This window comes from Polistes fuscatus, unplaced genomic scaffold, assembly GCF_010416935.1.
Source record: "Polistes fuscatus isolate 324 unplaced genomic scaffold, CU_Pfus_HIC Scaffold5, whole genome shotgun sequence".
Taxonomy (NCBI): domain Eukaryota; kingdom Metazoa; phylum Arthropoda; class Insecta; order Hymenoptera; family Vespidae; genus Polistes; species Polistes fuscatus.
In genome coordinates, this window is record NW_025113129.1 from 6,050,559 (window position 1) to 6,068,736 (window position 18,178).

Below are 18,178 nucleotides of genomic sequence, written 5' to 3' on the forward strand. Positions count from 1 at the left end.
TTTTAATTTTATAATTATTATATTATGTACAATGTAAATATTAAATATTATTTTTATTCTAATAAGTACCTTCAATATAGTTAAATAATCTTGTATTATTTTGTTGATTATATAGAAATAACAATTACTTAAATATATATTGTAAAATGGATAAGAGAATAAATCATATATTTATATATATTTGATATATTTAAAGAAAATATATTTACATATTTGAAGAAAAAAGTAAAATAAAATATAAGAAAATGTTACATATGTTTCTTACTAAATTTTATTTAATCGTTGAAGGAACAGGAAGATAGTTCAAAATTTCGGCAATTAGTTATTTTTTTCTTTTCTCAAAATCGAAAAAACACCAATGCACCAATTTAATTTCTATACCAAGTAAAAATGAGACGCAAAAAATGTTAAGTAATGGAGAAACAAAAGATGAAAAGAGACGGAAAGAAAGAAGGAGGGAGAGAGAGAGAGAGAGAGAATTAAAAAAGAAAAAGAAAAAAAAATATGTTAGAAATGTAAGAGGAATGAAGGGGCATGATACTCTCTTGATAGCTCTCTCTCCATAGAATGATGGTATTCTGGCGCAGTCAAGATGGCGTTCGATCGAGAGGAATAAGCTCACTAGAAAAAGTATGTGGAAAAAAATGCCGCGTAAAGGCAAGAGCGACGCGTGTGAACGTGCTTGAAGTATCACTTTTGTCGTTTAAAGATTTCGATAACCTCGTGATCGTCCGCCATCCGGGCGGGCCGAATTTTAAAATGCCGACGTGGAAGAGCTCGAACGTAATTAGACGGGATACCAGATTCGTTTGCTGATTCTCAAACGCGTTTGCCGGAGAACCGCGATCGTCGAGAGAGCGGCGAACAACGACGCTATGGCGTCCATCGGAACCGTGTATGTGTGTGTTAATAATTTTTCATCTACAATTAACGACTAATTAGAATGGTCGCTTCTTAACTCACGAAACAGCAGCAGGATCGTAAGAGATTTTCATTTACATCGATCATTATACAAAGGGATTACTTGATATTTCTTAAACAAGCTGTTCGTTCGAAAAATACAAAAACACTTTTATTAACTGCCCTCGCTTTCATTCCCTTCTACACGTTTGACAGTTTTCTTTAGATATCCATTTATTCCAATTAAAACGATGAATGTCTCATCGCGTATAAGATTTCGATTATATTCGTAGAATTTGTTCTATATCTTTTGTAAAGATAATCTAACCCCCAATATTAGGGTTCATAAACTGTTTGCTTGTTCCCGAACTTCGCTCGCGAGGGACAAAGTATTTAACGAGCGTGTTCCACTAGGCACTTTTCTAAACTGATCTAAACACATTCGTTTACTGATTGGTAAAAATAAGTTATTGCCAAATAGTGATAGTAGAATATTATTATTCTATTTACTATTTCTTTAGAATAGTTTGTATATTAGGATATTGTAATTTTTTTTTCCCCAATATTACATATACAATATGTAGTGATTTATTTACAACGTTTCATGGAAAGGAATAAATATTTGTATGATATCAAGTTAAGAATATAATAATAGAGACCATAGAAAGTATGTATTATTACAGGTATAAGGGAATAGAAAATTATGAATGAACAATGTAAGAGACAAACATAAACATCACGGTTGTCACAGTGTTGTGTACAAAAGTGTTAAGACATTCCATGATTTGGTATGATATTTTGAGGGGATATATACATATATCCTGATTTACTAGATTTTGCACATCATGTCTAATAGTTTGGACAGCTTTTTAACGCGTATTGGGGATGTCACTATTGAACGTGTGACACCTCGTGGGGGCCCTAAATCTAATGAAGCAACAGTTCAGAATGAACCTTCGACAAATACAAATATGAATAATACAGAACCACAGACGGCTAACGAGGAGAGCTCCGAAGAGTCCAGCGGGGAATCATCTGACGGGGAGCAAGAAAAGAAGCATGGTAGCTTGCATACGGAAGAAATAGAAGAAATACGTTCAGAAGGTTCAGGGGACGACATGGATCTGGACGAAACAATTGATTCTCAAATCGGTGTGAGGGTGGATTCTGAGAGGCAAAGTCATTGTCCACCCGAAGAAGATGACGAAGAACCAGTTAATATTTTGGATACTTTACCATTGGAAGGTTTGTATCGAACAATTTTCTTAGTGATAATAATTTGAGAGTACTGTATATTGAAATGTATATTAATTCTCTGATTCTATTATAAATAAAGGGGCACCTATTGAAGGGCAAGAAGTATCTGAAGCTGACTTACTTGGAAAACCAATTTCCAAAGATACAGATGATGAAAGTATGGACAATGAGAAAGCAGGATCTCATTCTGGAGGAGAAGATGAGGCGGATGGTAACAAGAGGCACTTGGATTCTGAACATTCAGAGAATGTTAAAAAGAAACAGAAAAAAGAGGATGGTACTGAAGAATCTACGTCGGAATGTGAAACAAAAGCGGAAAAGAAATTAGCAAATATGAGAAGAAATATCCGTGAAGTTATGGATGAAACTCAACTCGATGAAGCTACATTATCAGCTCAACGACAAGAAATGGAACGTTTACGACGAGTACAAGAACAACAGAGGTTAATTCGGGAAGTACAACGCCAAATGGCAATTAATCGTCAAAATAATAAAACGCAAACGAGAGTAATTAGTCTCCTGCATGGTAAACAAAATCAGACAGGAACTACAATCTCACAGTCATCCTCTTCATCGTTGTCTTCTCCATCTACTCAAGTTCGTTTACCTAATACTGTACTATTGAAAGTAAATTCAAGTTCAGGAACTGGATCTCAAACGACTTCTAATATACAATCTGGACAAATTCAAAGAAAATCCATGGAAGGAACACGTTGGCAAAAGGGTAGAGGTGTCTATCAAAATGCTCAGACATCTATCTCAAGAGTTCCAAATCGTTCTGTTGGTCCAAATATGTTACAACAAAGAATAAGAATGATGACACCTTCTGTAAGCATCTCACCTGTGGTTCCTAAAAAGGAACCCCTCGATAGACCAGAATATTATTCTGATTCTGATGTATCTGATATTGAAGCAGAAGAAGCACTACGTGAGAAACATATGCATCTGGCGAGAAAAATGTCAGGTATTCCTAAGTCTCAAAAAGTAGCTAAAGGTAAAGATGTAGTAACGATATCTAGTTCTAGCGAAAGCTCGGACGATGATTGCATAGTACTAAGTGATCCCAGTGGAGAAGAGGAAACTGACAATGAAGATGATCCATCTAATTCAGGCATGCATACAAATGATAGATATAACATTCCAGATGAACATGGTAGAGTCTTAATCAATGTAGGGCATCCTGAGACAGAGCCAGATGTTTTCTTAGCTCCACAGGTGGCACGTATTATTAAACCACATCAAATCGGTGGTATACGTTTTTTGTACGATAATATTGTTGAAAGCATTGAAAGGTACAAAACCAGTTCTGGATTTGGATGTATATTGGCTCATAGTATGGGTTTGGGTAAAACACTTCAAGTAGCTAGTTTTTGTGACATTTTTTTTCGGTGCACCACTGCCAAGACTGTGCTTTGCATTATGCCTATTAATACTTTACAAAACTGGTTGGCTGAATTTAATATGTGGTTACCATATGAAGATCCTACATCCATGGAAAAGAATAATAAATTTACGAATGTAAAATCGGAATCTGAAATAGAATCTAAGTCAGAAATTAAAGAAGAATGTGGTAGCCAAAGTGATATGTCAAATATATCCAGGCCTATAAGTACAGAGTCTGCTCATCGTTATGGACAAGAAAATGTACCACAGTCTTTGAATATTATACGAGAAAATCCATATACTCATCAAGTATATGAAAATCATGTGATGTCGAATTATGTACAAGATAATATGTTAAACAAAACAATACCAGATCATCATGCACGCATGAACGCAAATTATCCTGGTGACATTTCACAATCTTCAATATATAATACTAATCCAAATTCCATGCCTAATTTCGATCCCATGAAACCTGAATTAAATTGTCATGCTATGCAAGGTAGACCAAATATACCTCCACCAAATATACCACCATTGAATATACCACCACCTAATTTACCTCCACCCAATTTACCTCCACCCAATTTACCTCCACCCAATTTAGCTCCACCTAAATTTGGTATGGAAAATCCGAATTCTAATATGTACGCCAACATGGAAAATCTATCACAAGGAACAATGTACTCAGATATGGAGAATAGAACTTCTGGGCCTATGTATCCTAATAATCATCAGTCCGGACCAATGTATCCTAATTACAATAATCCTCCAAATACTTTTCCCAATTATACAAATCAACCACGTCAAGATTTGGATCATGAGCCAAAGAAAGAGGAGAATATTTTACATCAAAATGCAGAAGTTAATGTTAAGAGAGAGCCAGAAGAAACCATAAAAAAAGAAGAAGGTGCGACGACTAAAGAAGAAATGGCAGAAGATAAAAAGAATATAGAAAAAGTCAAAACACCCTATACGGTGGATTCTCCTATTGGTATGGAATTAAGACCAAGACATTTCCGTTTACATATTTTAAACGACTCACACAAAACTATGACAGCAAGGGCTAAAGTTATTCAAGAATGGCAAACAGGAGGTGGTGTTTTGTTAATTGGATATGAATTATATAGACAGTTATCTATGAAAAAGCCAAACAAAGCAAAGCGAAAACGTGGCCAGCCCTTTAAAGATACGGTCGATGTAGAAGAGGAAGACAAAAATAAAGGTTTGCTGGATGAGATGCATACTGCATTAGTTAGTCCTGGACCAGACTTAGTTATTTGTGATGAAGGCCATCGCATTAAAAATTCTCATGCTAGTATTAGTATGGCTCTAAAACAAATGCGTACGAAACGAAGAATTGTATTAACTGGCTATCCATTACAAAATAATCTTCTTGAATATTGGTGTATGGTTGACTTTGTAAGACCTAATTATTTAGGAACTAAAAGTGAATTTTGTAATATGTTTGAAAGGCCAATTCAAAATGGTCAGTGCATCGATTCAACGCCGCAAGATATTCGCTTAATGAGATATCGAGCACATGTATTGCATGCTCTGTTAGAAGGTTTTGTACAGAGAAGATCTCATTCTGTACTACAAGTGTCATTACCACGTAAAGAGGAATATATTCTTCTTGTTAGAATGACACCGCATCAACGTAAGCTCTACGATACTTTTATGAATCAAGTTGTTAAAACAAGAGCTGTTCCAAATCCTTTAAAAGCCTTTGCTGTTTGTTGTAAAATTTGGAATCATCCAGATATATTATATTACTTTCTTAGAAAACGTCAAGCAAATGAAGAGGATGATTTAGACTTAGAAGAAACAATAGGAGAGAAATCAATACCAGGTGGAAAGCGATCAAAAGCTCGTCAGTCAAAAGGAGAATCTAAAAAAGGGAAGAAAACTAATGCAACTATAAAAAATAAGCCCGCAGCAAGTGTGCAACCTAATCCTTCGTCTAATGCTGATAGTACAGAGGGAGACAGTACACATTCTAATACAAAGCAGAATAATTATACTAATTATTCAATGTCTACAAATAATTCAGGATATTCAAATTCTATGTCACAAGCACCGTATCCCGGGTATCAAAATTATCGTTCGAATGATCAAAATACGTATTATAGAAATGATAATAATCATGGAGAATATAATGAATTTTACAATAATCAAAGTCAACAAAGGTATGGAAATCAACCTTTTCCAGCATATACTCAAAGTACTAATTATAATTCTACACAAGGATACAACAATCAGTCACAGAATTACATACCACCAAATGATCAATCTGTTAATCATCCACAAAGATATCCTCCAGGGCCACCTAATTCAGATTTTCGTCCTGATCAAAATCAAGGAAATAATTATGAAACATCAGGAATATATCCACGTCAACCATATACGTATCCGGATCAAGGACGTAATTACGGAACATCTGTAAATCAAGGGCCTAACAATTACTCTCAAGTCTCAAATCAGACATCTGCCTTTCAGGCTCAATTACCCAATCAATCTAATAATATACCTGTTCCTGAATACTCACCGTATGCTCCACAAAATCAAGCTCCAAATTATGGTAATGCTACTGGACAAACAAATCCTATGTATACACGAAATGATAATCAACCTTTGCAGAATTCTGCTTTAGGATATACTCCTAATCAACCAAATCAGAATACAGGACCTCCGCCACAAACAACAGGATATCTTTCAAATCAACAAGGGCAAAATCCACCACCTAATCAAAGTCGTGGTTTTTCACCAAATCAACAAAATCAGAATCTTGGATTGCAAAATTCGTCTCATGCTTATGGAAATCAGCAAACTCAAGCAATGCCACTTCAAAATCAACAACATGGCTATCCAACACAAGTAAATCCTAATTCTACTCCACAAACATCTCTTAATTTCAATCAACAAACTCCAAATTCAATATCACAAAATCAGTCTCACGGATATATGTCAAATCAACAAAATCAAGCTCCTATTTCACAGAACCAAATGCGTGGATATCCTTCAGCATCGAATCAAATTAATGTACCACAAAACACGACATATCCGCAAAGCCAAACAGCTCCCACTTCTTCTAATATATCGAATCAAGTACATGGCTATTCGTCCGATCAACAAGGTCCTAATGCAAGTACATCAAATTCTATGCATGGATATCCTCATCTAGTATCTTCAACTCCACAAAATTCGTCTTCTACATATCCACCTCCACAGCAAAATCAACAATCAGCTGCTCCACCTAATCAGAATCATGGATATACTGCTAATCATCAAGGATCAACACCGCAAAACTCTACTCATAGGTACAATTCAGCACAACAAGGACAAATTTCGCAGCCTCCAAATCAGGCTTTATCTTATCCTCAAAATCAACAGTCACAAAATTCAACTTTAAATCAAAATGACCAACTCTACCCACGAAATGATAATCAGCAGCAATCACAAAATTATACGTCAACGACAAGTGCACCACATGAATTTCCGAGCGATCGTCAAGGTGCAACTACATCTTCAAATTCTACAACCAATTATCCACCTAATCAAACACAAACACAGAATCCTATTTTGCCAACTTATCCTTCTGATGGTTCACATCAAAGTCAAGTTGGACAAATAAAAGGACCTGATGACCCATATTGGCAACGTGATTATTCTGGACAACCATTTCGAACGGATCAATGCAATGATTCGTATTATAGAGATCCTAATGCAAATAGGTTTCAAAATAATTATTTCCCTTCGCAAGGCTATTCTAACCAGTCATATGATTATACGGGAAATCATAATACTGATGTAAGTTCTCGATCTGATGATCCGAAAAGTTCTCAAGGAAATATAGGTTCTCATATACAGAATACTGGTGGTTGCGATAAGGGTAATAAGGATATGCCACCTAATATAATTCCAAATCAGTCCATGCATCAGAATAATCTCTCTAATAAGTCGAACTATAATGCAGAAGCCAATTGTCCAAATTCTACAACTCCGGGATCTAGATCGGTACAAGGACTTGGACCATCTCACAGTCCTCGATTAAGTCAAGCTGATTTATCTAAAGAAGAAGAAAAAGATAAAGAAGAATTATTAGAAAAGGATAAAGATGATAAGTCGGACGATGAAATACTTACCAAGGATGAAGAAAAAGAATGCAAGAGTTCTCCAGGAGGAAAAGAAGATCCTGGAATACCATATGATTGGGTAAATATATAGTTATATAATGTATGATCTAATTATTTAGTTAAAAGTGTTTAATCATTTTTCGAAATTCTTTTAGGCGACAGAATTAATGAAAGGCTACGTACCTGGTTTGATTGATGCATCTGCAAAAATGACCCTTTTTTTCTGTATATTAGAAGAGGCGATACGTTTAGGAGATCGGGTCTTAGCCTTTTCCCAATCATTATTTACATTGAATCTCATAGAAGACTTTTTAGCCAGGAACAGTTTGAAATATCCGGATGGTCAAACAGATGCCTGGATTAAAAATGTTAATTATTATAGACTAGATGGAAGTACTAGTGCATTAGAAAGAGAAAAACTTATTAACGAATTTAATAATAATCCAAAAATACATCTCTTTTTGGTGTCAACACGTGCCGGTTCATTGGGTATCAATCTTGTTGGAGCAAATCGTGCAATTGTATTTGATGCCTCTTGGAATCCTTGTCATGACACGCAAGCTGTTTGTAGAGTGTACAGATATGGGCAACAAAAGCCTTGTTTTGTTTATCGATTAGTCACGGACAATTGTCTCGAAAGAAAGATTTATGATAGACAAATAAGCAAACAAGGAATGGCTGATCGTGTTGTAGATCAGTGCAATCCTGATGCACATCTCTCTCTTAAAGATGCAACTACTTTGTCTTGGGATTGGGAGGAAGATAGTCAAGTACAAGACTTTTCTCAAACAAAAGATAGTTACTCAGACGAAGTTATGCATCGTGTATTGGAATGTCATTCTTCTCTTCTTACCAAACAGCCATTCCATCATGAAAGCCTTCTGGTAGATCGAAAAGATAAGAAGCTTAGCCAAGCGGAAAAACGATTGGCTCGTCGTGGTTACGAGCTTGAAAAAATGGCTGCTAATTGTTCTAGACCAAGTTATAATTATGTTCCAGGAAATACAGCAACAAGAGGTACATGATCATTTTATAATTTACTAAAACTAATCAAATTTAGACAAGTAATTTATATACTTATCATTTTTTATGTAGCAGGAGGTTTACAAATTCGAGCTATTCGTGGTGGTGACACTGGTACCACATCAAAACCAGTAGCTTCTGTGAGACCAATGCAACAACGTGGTGCTGAAAGTTTAGGCTCGCGAAGTGTTACTGGAAGTAGATGGATACCTGCGGAAGTATGGCAGAGACAAGGAATGAGCGCACAAGAGATGACATTACCCTTAGATGTAGTTATACCAACTAATTCACCAGACAAAGGAAGCATTGTATTGAAAGCAGGTCAACGCGTAATGGTATTAAAAAGTCCTAAAGGAATTTATATGCAACTTGAATCTGGTAAAATCATTGCCATTAGAACTGCTCTTAAACTGAATCAACAAAAACGAGAAGAAGAGCCTAAAAAGGGTTAGTTGCTCCTTTTGCATATATTAACTTGTTGTAAATATTTAAAATATATAGGGCATCTCACGTCAAATCGACCACTTTTGACCCTGACCCCTTTCGATTTGGCTGAACCTTTTTTGTCATTTTCTACCTCATTGAAAACCTCTCTGAGAATTTCTTCAAATATTTTTACCCAACCCAAAAAAGTTATGAATTTTTCAAAAAGTCGTAACTTTGTTAAAAATTCACTTATCTGGACGTCTTTTTTATTTTTAATTTTTTGTTTTTAAATGTACTTTTTGGAAAAAGATATGAAAAAAATATTTGAAAACAAATTCTTTAACAACTCGTTTTTTGGAAAAAACCTAAAATTTTTCAAATTCTGTTATTATTTTTTTCTTACTTTTTCCTTTTAAACTTTGGTTCATTCTGAACTTAATTCCGAATTTCGCCTGATGGGCCAACGTTTCTTTCTATTTTTAATGATCTTAGTTTAATTATATACTATAGAAAATTATAATTACAAAAAGATTACAATACAACACCATTGGTCAACTTTTCAAGTCAATACATTTAACAATTCATTTAGATTTCCTTGATTGCTTAAATAATTTATAAACAGTATATTGTTTTGAATTAGAATAATTTGTTTGTTTGTAAAGAATTGTATAAAAACCAAATTAATTTGCAGAAAAATGAAAAAAAATTTTTAAATTAGGAAAGAAAATAGAAAGAAACGTTGGCCCATCAGGCGAAGTTCGGAATTAAGTTCAGAATGAACCAAAGTTTAAAAGGAAAAAATAAGAAAAAATAATAACAGAATTTGAAAAATTTTAGGTTTTTTCCAAAAAACGAGTTGTTAAAGAATTTGTCTTCAAATATTTTTTTCATATCTTTTTCCAAAAAGTACATTTAAAAACAAAAAATTAAAAATAAAAAAGACGTCCAGATAAGTGAATTTTTAACAAAGTTACGACTTTTTGAAAAATTCATAACTTTTTTTGGGTTGGGTAAAAAAATTTGAAGAAATTCTCAGAGAGGTTTTTAATGAGATAGAAAATGACAAAAAAGGTTCAGCCAAATCGAAAGGGGTCAGGGTCAAAAGTGGTCGATTTGACGTGGAATGTCTCATATATTTTTCTACTTTAAGAACAATCTAATATAATTCTTAATTATATGATTCTAGGTCTATCCTCTATGGTTCAGAGGAACTCTAAACCTGAGGTTAGCTTTCCATTAAGAAATAATTCAGCAATTTCTATAATACCAAAATCATCAGCGGGCAATCAGACTAGTGGACGTCCGTTCAATAAATCTGGAAGCGGACTTACTTATAAACCATTTGCGGATAAAGAAATTTCTAAAAGACCGAAACCTATTGCAACTGCAGCTGCTAAACCTTATTTAAATCAAGTTAATTTAACTAATCAGGTTTCATTATCAAGATTACCAAAAGTCAAACAAGAGCCTGTTGATCATTCTACTCTTGGCGAAAATTCTAATTCTTCTGATGGACAAGTTAGAACAGAACAGAGAGTCGAGGAAGTTAGATTAGAGGACGTAGTAGCTGAAGTTAGTTCAAATACAGATTATAGTCCTGCAAGTCATAATCGTATTTCAAATTCAGATACAGATTCTAATGTACAAAAGTCTACCGAAGAAGGTACACAGGTTTATATATCCGATAATGTAACTAGCGCACAAAGTGTTCAAACGCAACACGATCAGTCAGAGTCAGAACTATCGACAAAAGTAGATAAGCAATGTTCACAACCAGAAGATAAAGAGTCTACAAAGGTAGACGCCATAACGAGTTTTAATAATCCATTTTCTAACCAAAATGATAAACGTGATACTGCAACTAACGATGATATTATAATAGAAGAGCAATCACATCCAGCACCTTCTACTTCCGTACCATTGCAACCGTTATTAACACCACAACCAGTACCATCGTCTATGCAAGTACCATCGACACCTTCTCTACAGAGAAGTACAGATGCATCTAAAAATGTTGCAGAAACATCCAGTATGTCCGTTGCGTCTGTAGGCACCATAACAAATACTACAACACCAAAATTAGTAGAACCATGCGTACGCGAAGCAACAGTTCAAGGAGATCCTGCTAATGTTCCACAAGGCTATCCTTACGCTCAGTATCCAAGGTACTATGATTATACTGATCCAAGATCACGATCGTTGCCCAGTCCTTACGGGACATATTTTCCTGGTGTCCCGACTCACACGACTAATCCTCGATTGCCTATGGATACAAAGTCACAATCGGATGCAGCAAAGCCTATAGAAGATCGAGCAATGATGAATGTACCTACTGTATATTCTCAAGTACCTAGTACAACTGCCAAAACGTTAGGAAATACAACTGAATCTAAAGCTACAGAGCCAACTGTTACGACAACAGTAGCTACTATCTTAAGTAGAGACGAAACACATATACCTACTGCGTTCAGTCATCCCACGAGTACTCGTTACCCTGGGCCTTATCCACCTGGACCGTATGATCCATATTCGCAACATTATCCTCCAGCTCCAGGATCTACAGCTGCTTATCCGCCCAGTGGTAAGTTTTACAAATTTGACATACAGTAATATATTTCTAAATAACATAAATATGTATATACGTTAAATATTATAATAATTCCAATTATATAATTTAGGAACACCAGGATATCCGGCATACGGTGGACCAACATACAACACCGATTACGCTCGTATGTACTCGGCGTTCCATGGTCCACCTCCACCTGCAGATCCATATATGCATAGGGGCTATGCACCTCCTGCCTCGCACCCTCCTAATTATTATCCACCCTTTCCCCATCCTCCTCCACCTTATCCGAATTATTCATTTCTCTCGCCATATCCTAATCCAAACATGCCCAGCGAACCACAACCACCAGCTCAGTAGGACATTCGATTTATAGCGTCATTATTTTAATAATTTCGTGGGATGTCATATGTTACATGGATTTGAAGGCTGTCGGGTTTCAGATTAATAGCTTAATAGACTGAAGCTGTAAAACGCATCGATGTAAATAATTAGTTACAAAATATTGTATTAAGGAATACAATTGATAAAAAGAAAATTGTGTCTAAAGCACCAATTCTATATCTGAAAAGGGTGAAACAATTAATCGCCGTTAACTTTGAACTGTGCAATTTGTTAAAAATGTTCAAAATACTTTAACCTTCATGCAATTCTACGATGCGTTTGTTTAACTAATCTATTAATGTCTATAAGGGTGTAAATCACTCCTATATTTGATCATCTACGATTTTTCATAAGATTTTGCGATTATTTATACTTCATAATTTGATAATGTTGATTTTTTAGCTTATATTAATATTAAAAAAAAAACTTTGAAAAACACAGGTAATTTTCGAATATTTTTAAAGTACAAAGTGTCAATTGTCAATCGTAAATGACTATATTATTTTACAGAATTACCTGGTACTATTATGATCAAACTTATGATCAAATTATTTTAAAACATTTTGTTATTATATTATTACGTTTATAACAAATTTTGGCAACTGTAAGGTTTTTTAATAACAACAGACATGTGTTAGATTGTAATTATTGATGACACTAAGAAATAGAAATACGTTCTCATCAAAGAAGGAATAACAATGAAAGAGAAAGGAACGCTGTATACTATCAGTTTGACATTATGCACATAACACACACTCTATACAAATCATTTTCATATACTCCATATATACAAAAACAAATTTATTCTCTAAACAATAGTATTTGCTATTTAAAAGGATACAAGTATCAGCATATTATGCAAACACATTACGAAATCCACACCACAGCATTCTATCTTTTAAAATAGTCTTCTTTCAATATTGAAAAAAAAATTACAAGAATTTGAAAACTGACTGTTCCTCCGTATATATTATCGTGCGAAGAGTAATGAATAGTTGCAAACTGCCCAATTTATATGTTGTAAAACATAAAATCGTTATAATTATTATTGCAACGTGCAATATTCCATTTAAAAAATAAAATCTCTTGAAACTATTTTGTAAAATATTGATGCTATAATAGGCAGCATTGTCTAAAGTAATTCCGTGTATTTCAAAGCAGTTTGCAACATGCATCACACTTCTATAAAAAATAAATTACGCGACTTGTGCATTACAATTTTAATTCATAATGATCTTTAATAATTATTCCATGAAATTAGTCTTCGCAAATGCAACATGTGCTGAATCTACGTGTCATCTTTGACTCTTTTTACGTACATTATACGTACAGTATTCACTTGGAACATTTAGCAATCAGTATACAGTTTACAGCATCCTTAGCAAGTTGTATATGACTTCACATATTAATACTAAACGTTACGATTTCTTAAATAGATAATCTTACAGTAGTATGTAGGATTGTTGTTAACTAGAATGTCTTACAGTTAATGACTTAATGACTATCTTGGGATAGATTTAAAAAAGAAAAAGGAAAAAAAATAATAATAAAAAAAATACAGGAAATGCCATGATTTTCTCTAGCGGCTCTTCGAGCTCGGAACTGTGATATTCCGTCATATTCTCGTATATCAAAGTTTTGATTATAAGATTATTCGTTTAGAGATATAAAACTGATCTTTTTATTTTTACTTTTAAATAAATAGAAACGAGAAGTCTCATTAACAATGCTTCACGATTATAGTTGAATCGAAATTATGCATTTACGATAGTGTAAGTTAATCGGAAGTATGATTACGAGATTTCTCATCAATTTTCCAAGTATTCTATAAGAGCCGCTATGGTATTTATCATGGCCGACCCTTTTGAACATTATAGACGAATTATAATAGCAAAGTAAGCATTCATGCTACATATATTATTGGTACGTGTTTCTGATTGAATCTGTCACGTGGTTGATATTTATAAAGTGACAGCACCTTATGAGTTTCTTATATGTTATGATGATGGTATGTTTTATAGGTTCTAAGTGTACAGGTATTACATAACACGATACTCATACAAGGTGCACCTTTAACAAGCAAGTGACAGAGTCTATTTTAGAACTTATAAAAAGTATATTTACAAAGGAGAAGCAATTATTCTGCCTCTGTTATAGCTTTTTTGCCATTTACATACTTGTAAATATCCATTATTTACGTTTCATACTTTATTTATTATTATACATTATCCATTATTATTGCTTTTTTTGATGTCAGAGTATTGCTCTTATGTAAAATAAATTGTTTACACTGATAAATATTGTTTTTGATCATACTATTGTTATACTAAAAAAAAAGAAGAAAATGAAAGAAAAAAAATGATAACAAAAAAATACAAAAAAGCCTCTGTATATTCTTATTTTTATGATATTAACCCTTTATATTTGGTCAGTAATAATGAACGACAATGTTGATGATTTCGATTAAATTATTGTATAATGTATGCAAATATTTAGCATATAAGTGAAATATTACACTTAGGTGTCAGAATTTATATATGATTTAAGTTAAAGAAAATCATTATACAGTCAATGCGTCTACAAGCAATTAAAAATGTGCGGTGGACTTGCTATGAAATACACACCTCTCATCTGTGCATATTATATTACTATTAAATATATTATACGCAAGCGGGGTTTATTGAAAAGTTATAATAAATATATTGATAGGAAAAGTATCACAATTCTCGAATAATTTTTTACAAATTTTTCTTTCTCAATTGTAATTTTTCTATAAACCATGCTATAGTGTATAAAAAAAAAATAAAATTATTCAAGATTATAGAAAGATGTTTCTTTTCTAATATTTTTTGTTTATTTTTATTTTGTTTATTCTAATTGTTTAAACGCGAACGATGGTGAATTGGCTATCTGAATAATGAATGTAGCATGTGTAAATAAATATGTGATGTTTATACCTTTTATAACATTATCTTACATGACATCTATGTGTGTATAATACCGTAAATAATTTCCATATAGTATTTATACATAATATTTTGTTAATCAAGAAATTATTAAGTTCTTCAAACGTAATAGCTATATCTCTTACAAATCGCATTTAAATTTCGCGCCACAATTATTTTAAAACTAACATTAAGATAAAGATAAAGAGAATAAAACTACATAGAAATATTCATTTTCATTCATTTATTGTTATTAATGATTAAATATTTTAATTAATAATTGATCGAAGAAAAACAGTATTCACATTATTTTAATAATTTTAGTTTACACCACAATGCAGTGCCGTAACCATTAAAAAATAGTTGTCCTTCGTTGCATCAGACTCGTCAGAATCTTACAGTATTCAATATATCGATGTGCAACACTAATACGAATGCGGCTTTTGTTGTATAGCTTGCAAATAGCAAGTAAACTAGCTAAACGTCAGAGCTGTACACGTGTTTGCTACATCAAACAGCCGATCAGAAATTTAACATTTACTGACAGGTTAACCGATTTTAGTAATTGGGGTACTAAGAAACAACATAGAAAAGTGATATTAAAATTTGCATCGGATATGACGGATCCAAAAGTTGAAGAAGCTCTAGCACCGCTTCGTGCGAGTGTCAAGGAACAGGTATTCCATATGGACATTTCTTTATAGTTCTTTTTTTACAATAAAAAGATCAAATATATGTAATAAAATCAAATTAATATTTTCCCTATCCAAAAAGAAATTATCACACGTGGCTTGTTTAAATTTTAGGGTGATCTTGTACGTAAATTAAAATCTGATGGAGCACCAGAGTTAGATGTTAAGAAAGCGGTGGCAGAACTCAAACTACGTAAGAAGTTATTAGAAGATAAAGAAATGTCACTTATATCTAATGTCGTTACATTTGATAGATCAAGAATGGAAGATCTTTTGAAACGCAGATTTTATTTAGACCAATCTTTTGCTATTTATGGTGGAATTACTGGACAATTTGATTTTGGTCCTATGGGCTGTGCTATGAAGACAAATCTAATAAATGCATGGAGAAACTTTTTTGTCTTAGAAGAACAAATGTTAGAAGTAGATTGTTCTATATTAACGCCTGAACCGGTATTAAAAGCATCTGGACATGTAGAAAGATTTGCAGATCTTATGGTAAAAGATGTTAAAACTGGCGAATGTTTTAGATTGGATCATTTAATTAAAGCACATTTAGAAAAAGTAGCGAGTGATAAAAAGACAGATGAAAATACACGTGCAGAATGTAGAGATATTATAATTAAATTAGATGGAATGACTAAAGATGAAATGGCTGCTATTATGAGTAAATACAATATGAAATCTCCTATTTCTAACAATGATTTAACTGAACCAATTGAATTTAACTTAATGTTTGGAACTCAAATTGGTCCTTCGGGATTAGTAAAAGGTTATTTAAGACCTGAAACTGCTCAAGGGATTTTTGTTAATTTTAAAAGATTATTTGCATTTAATCAAGAAAGATTACCATTCGCTGCTGCCCAAATTGGAAATGCATTTAGGAATGAGATATCACCAAGATCAGGTCTTATCAGAGTCCGAGAATTTACTATGGCAGAAATTGAACATTTTTGTGATCCTAATGATAAGAGACATCCTAAATTTGATACAGTTAAAGATATAAGTATGCTATTATATTCAGCGTGTAATCAGATGGATGGAAAAAGCGCACAATCTATTACTATAGGAGAAGCTGTGTCAAATGGTCTAGTAGCAAATGAAACATTAGGATATTTCATGGCCAGAATTTATTTATTTTTATTAAAGGTTGGCATTGATGATAAAAAATTACGTTTTCGACAACACATGAGTAATGAAATGGCTCATTATGCTTGTGATTGCTGGGATGCTGAATGCCTCACATCTTATGGATGGATAGAATGTGTGGGTTGTGCAGATCGATCTGCATATGATCTTACACAACATACTAAAGCTACAGGAGTTAAATTAGTAGCAGAAAAGAAATTACCAGCTCCAAAAACAGTAGATGTGTGCGAAGTTGTATCTAACAAAGTTCTTATTGGTAAAACATTTAAAAAAGATAGTAAAATTGTCCAAGATATGTTGTCTAATTTAGAAATAAATGATATTGACAATCTAGAAAAAGATATTAATGATAAAGGTGAAAGCGAATTAAAACTTTCTAATGATTCCTTTGTAAAAATAACAAAGAATATGATAGAAATAAAAAGATATCAAAAGACTGTTCACGTTGAAGAGATTGTACCTTCGGTAATAGAACCATCTTTTGGCATCGGTCGTATTATGTATGCTCTCTTTGAACATAATTTTAGAGCAAGAGAAGAAGATGAAAAACGAACGTATTTCAGTTTACCACCAATCATTGCACCATTGAAGTGTTCAGTATTACCCTTGAGTGGTCATGATGACTTTGTACCATTTGTGAAAAAGTTGTGTAAGTATTAAGTAATAATTAAATAATAAAATTATCTTACCCACATAAAAATATAAAAAAATATTTTTTAAATCCATGATACAAACTTTAGCACAAAATCTTACTAAAGTTGATGTATCACACAAAGTGGATGATTCTTCTGGTAGTATTGGTCGTAGATATGCTAGAACAGATGAAATTGCCATACCATTTGGTATAACTGTAGATTTTGATACTCTGAAAGAACCTCATAGTGTCACTCTTAGGGAAAGAGATAGTACTGGACAAGTTAGAATAATGGTATGCATATTACTTCAAATATATTTTGAAATTAATTTATATATCTATTACTATTATACTTATAAAATGTTTTTTTTCTAATTTTAGTTGGATGAACTTCCAAATGTAATCAGAGATCTTTCATATGGAAAGATTACTTGGGCAGAGGTTGAAGCAAAATATCCTAAATTTGAACAACAAGAGTCTACTACTGCACAAAACTAATGAAGATGCTCTAAATAATTTATTTGCAAATTATGCTTTTATAGACCAAACAATTGTGCTATAAGATCTGTAGAAACCGAAGATCTTGTACATATTAAATCTATACTATGAAACTCTCCATTTTCATATAAATTTTATGTTTGAAAATATTTAAATAAAGCATTTACTTTTATAATGTGTTA

General features: G+C 33.0%; 2 protein-coding genes across 6 annotated transcripts; both read left to right on the top strand.

Moving 5' to 3' along the window:
• Window positions 1-280: 280 nt before the first annotated feature.
• Window positions 281-14,376, top strand: LOC122522439. Of its 4 annotated transcripts, none has more exons than XM_043643543.1 (7): window positions 281-980; window positions 1,885-2,145; window positions 2,237-7,755; window positions 7,832-8,693; window positions 8,772-9,146; window positions 10,312-11,706; window positions 11,804-14,376. In XM_043643543.1, exons 2-7 carry the CDS (start codon window positions 2,019-2,021, stop codon window positions 12,052-12,054), a joined length of 8,529 nt encoding a protein of 2,842 aa, XP_043499478.1. In that variant the 5' UTR covers window positions 281-980; window positions 1,885-2,018; the 3' UTR covers window positions 12,055-14,376. The 4 variants fall into 4 exon arrangements, with proteins under 4 accessions (XP_043499478.1, XP_043499475.1, XP_043499477.1 ...); XM_043643540.1 differs by having other exon boundaries at window positions 281-895; window positions 1,584-2,145; XM_043643542.1 differs by having other exon boundaries at window positions 281-895.
• Window positions 14,377-15,390: 1,014 nt separating this feature from the next.
• Window positions 15,391-18,109, top strand: LOC122522456 (glycine--tRNA ligase). Of its 2 annotated transcripts, none has more exons than XM_043643614.1 (4): window positions 15,391-15,700; window positions 15,830-17,513; window positions 17,605-17,792; window positions 17,880-18,109. In XM_043643614.1, the coding sequence occupies exons 1-4, from the start codon at window positions 15,458-15,460 to the stop codon at window positions 17,994-17,996; spliced, it is 2,232 nt and encodes a 743-aa protein (XP_043499549.1). In that variant the 5' UTR covers window positions 15,391-15,457; the 3' UTR covers window positions 17,997-18,109. The 2 variants fall into 2 exon arrangements, with proteins under 2 accessions (XP_043499549.1, XP_043499550.1); XM_043643615.1 differs by lacking the exon at window positions 15,391-15,700 and having other exon boundaries at window positions 15,830-15,908; window positions 15,970-17,513.
• The last annotated feature ends 69 nt before the right edge of the window (window positions 18,110-18,178 follow it).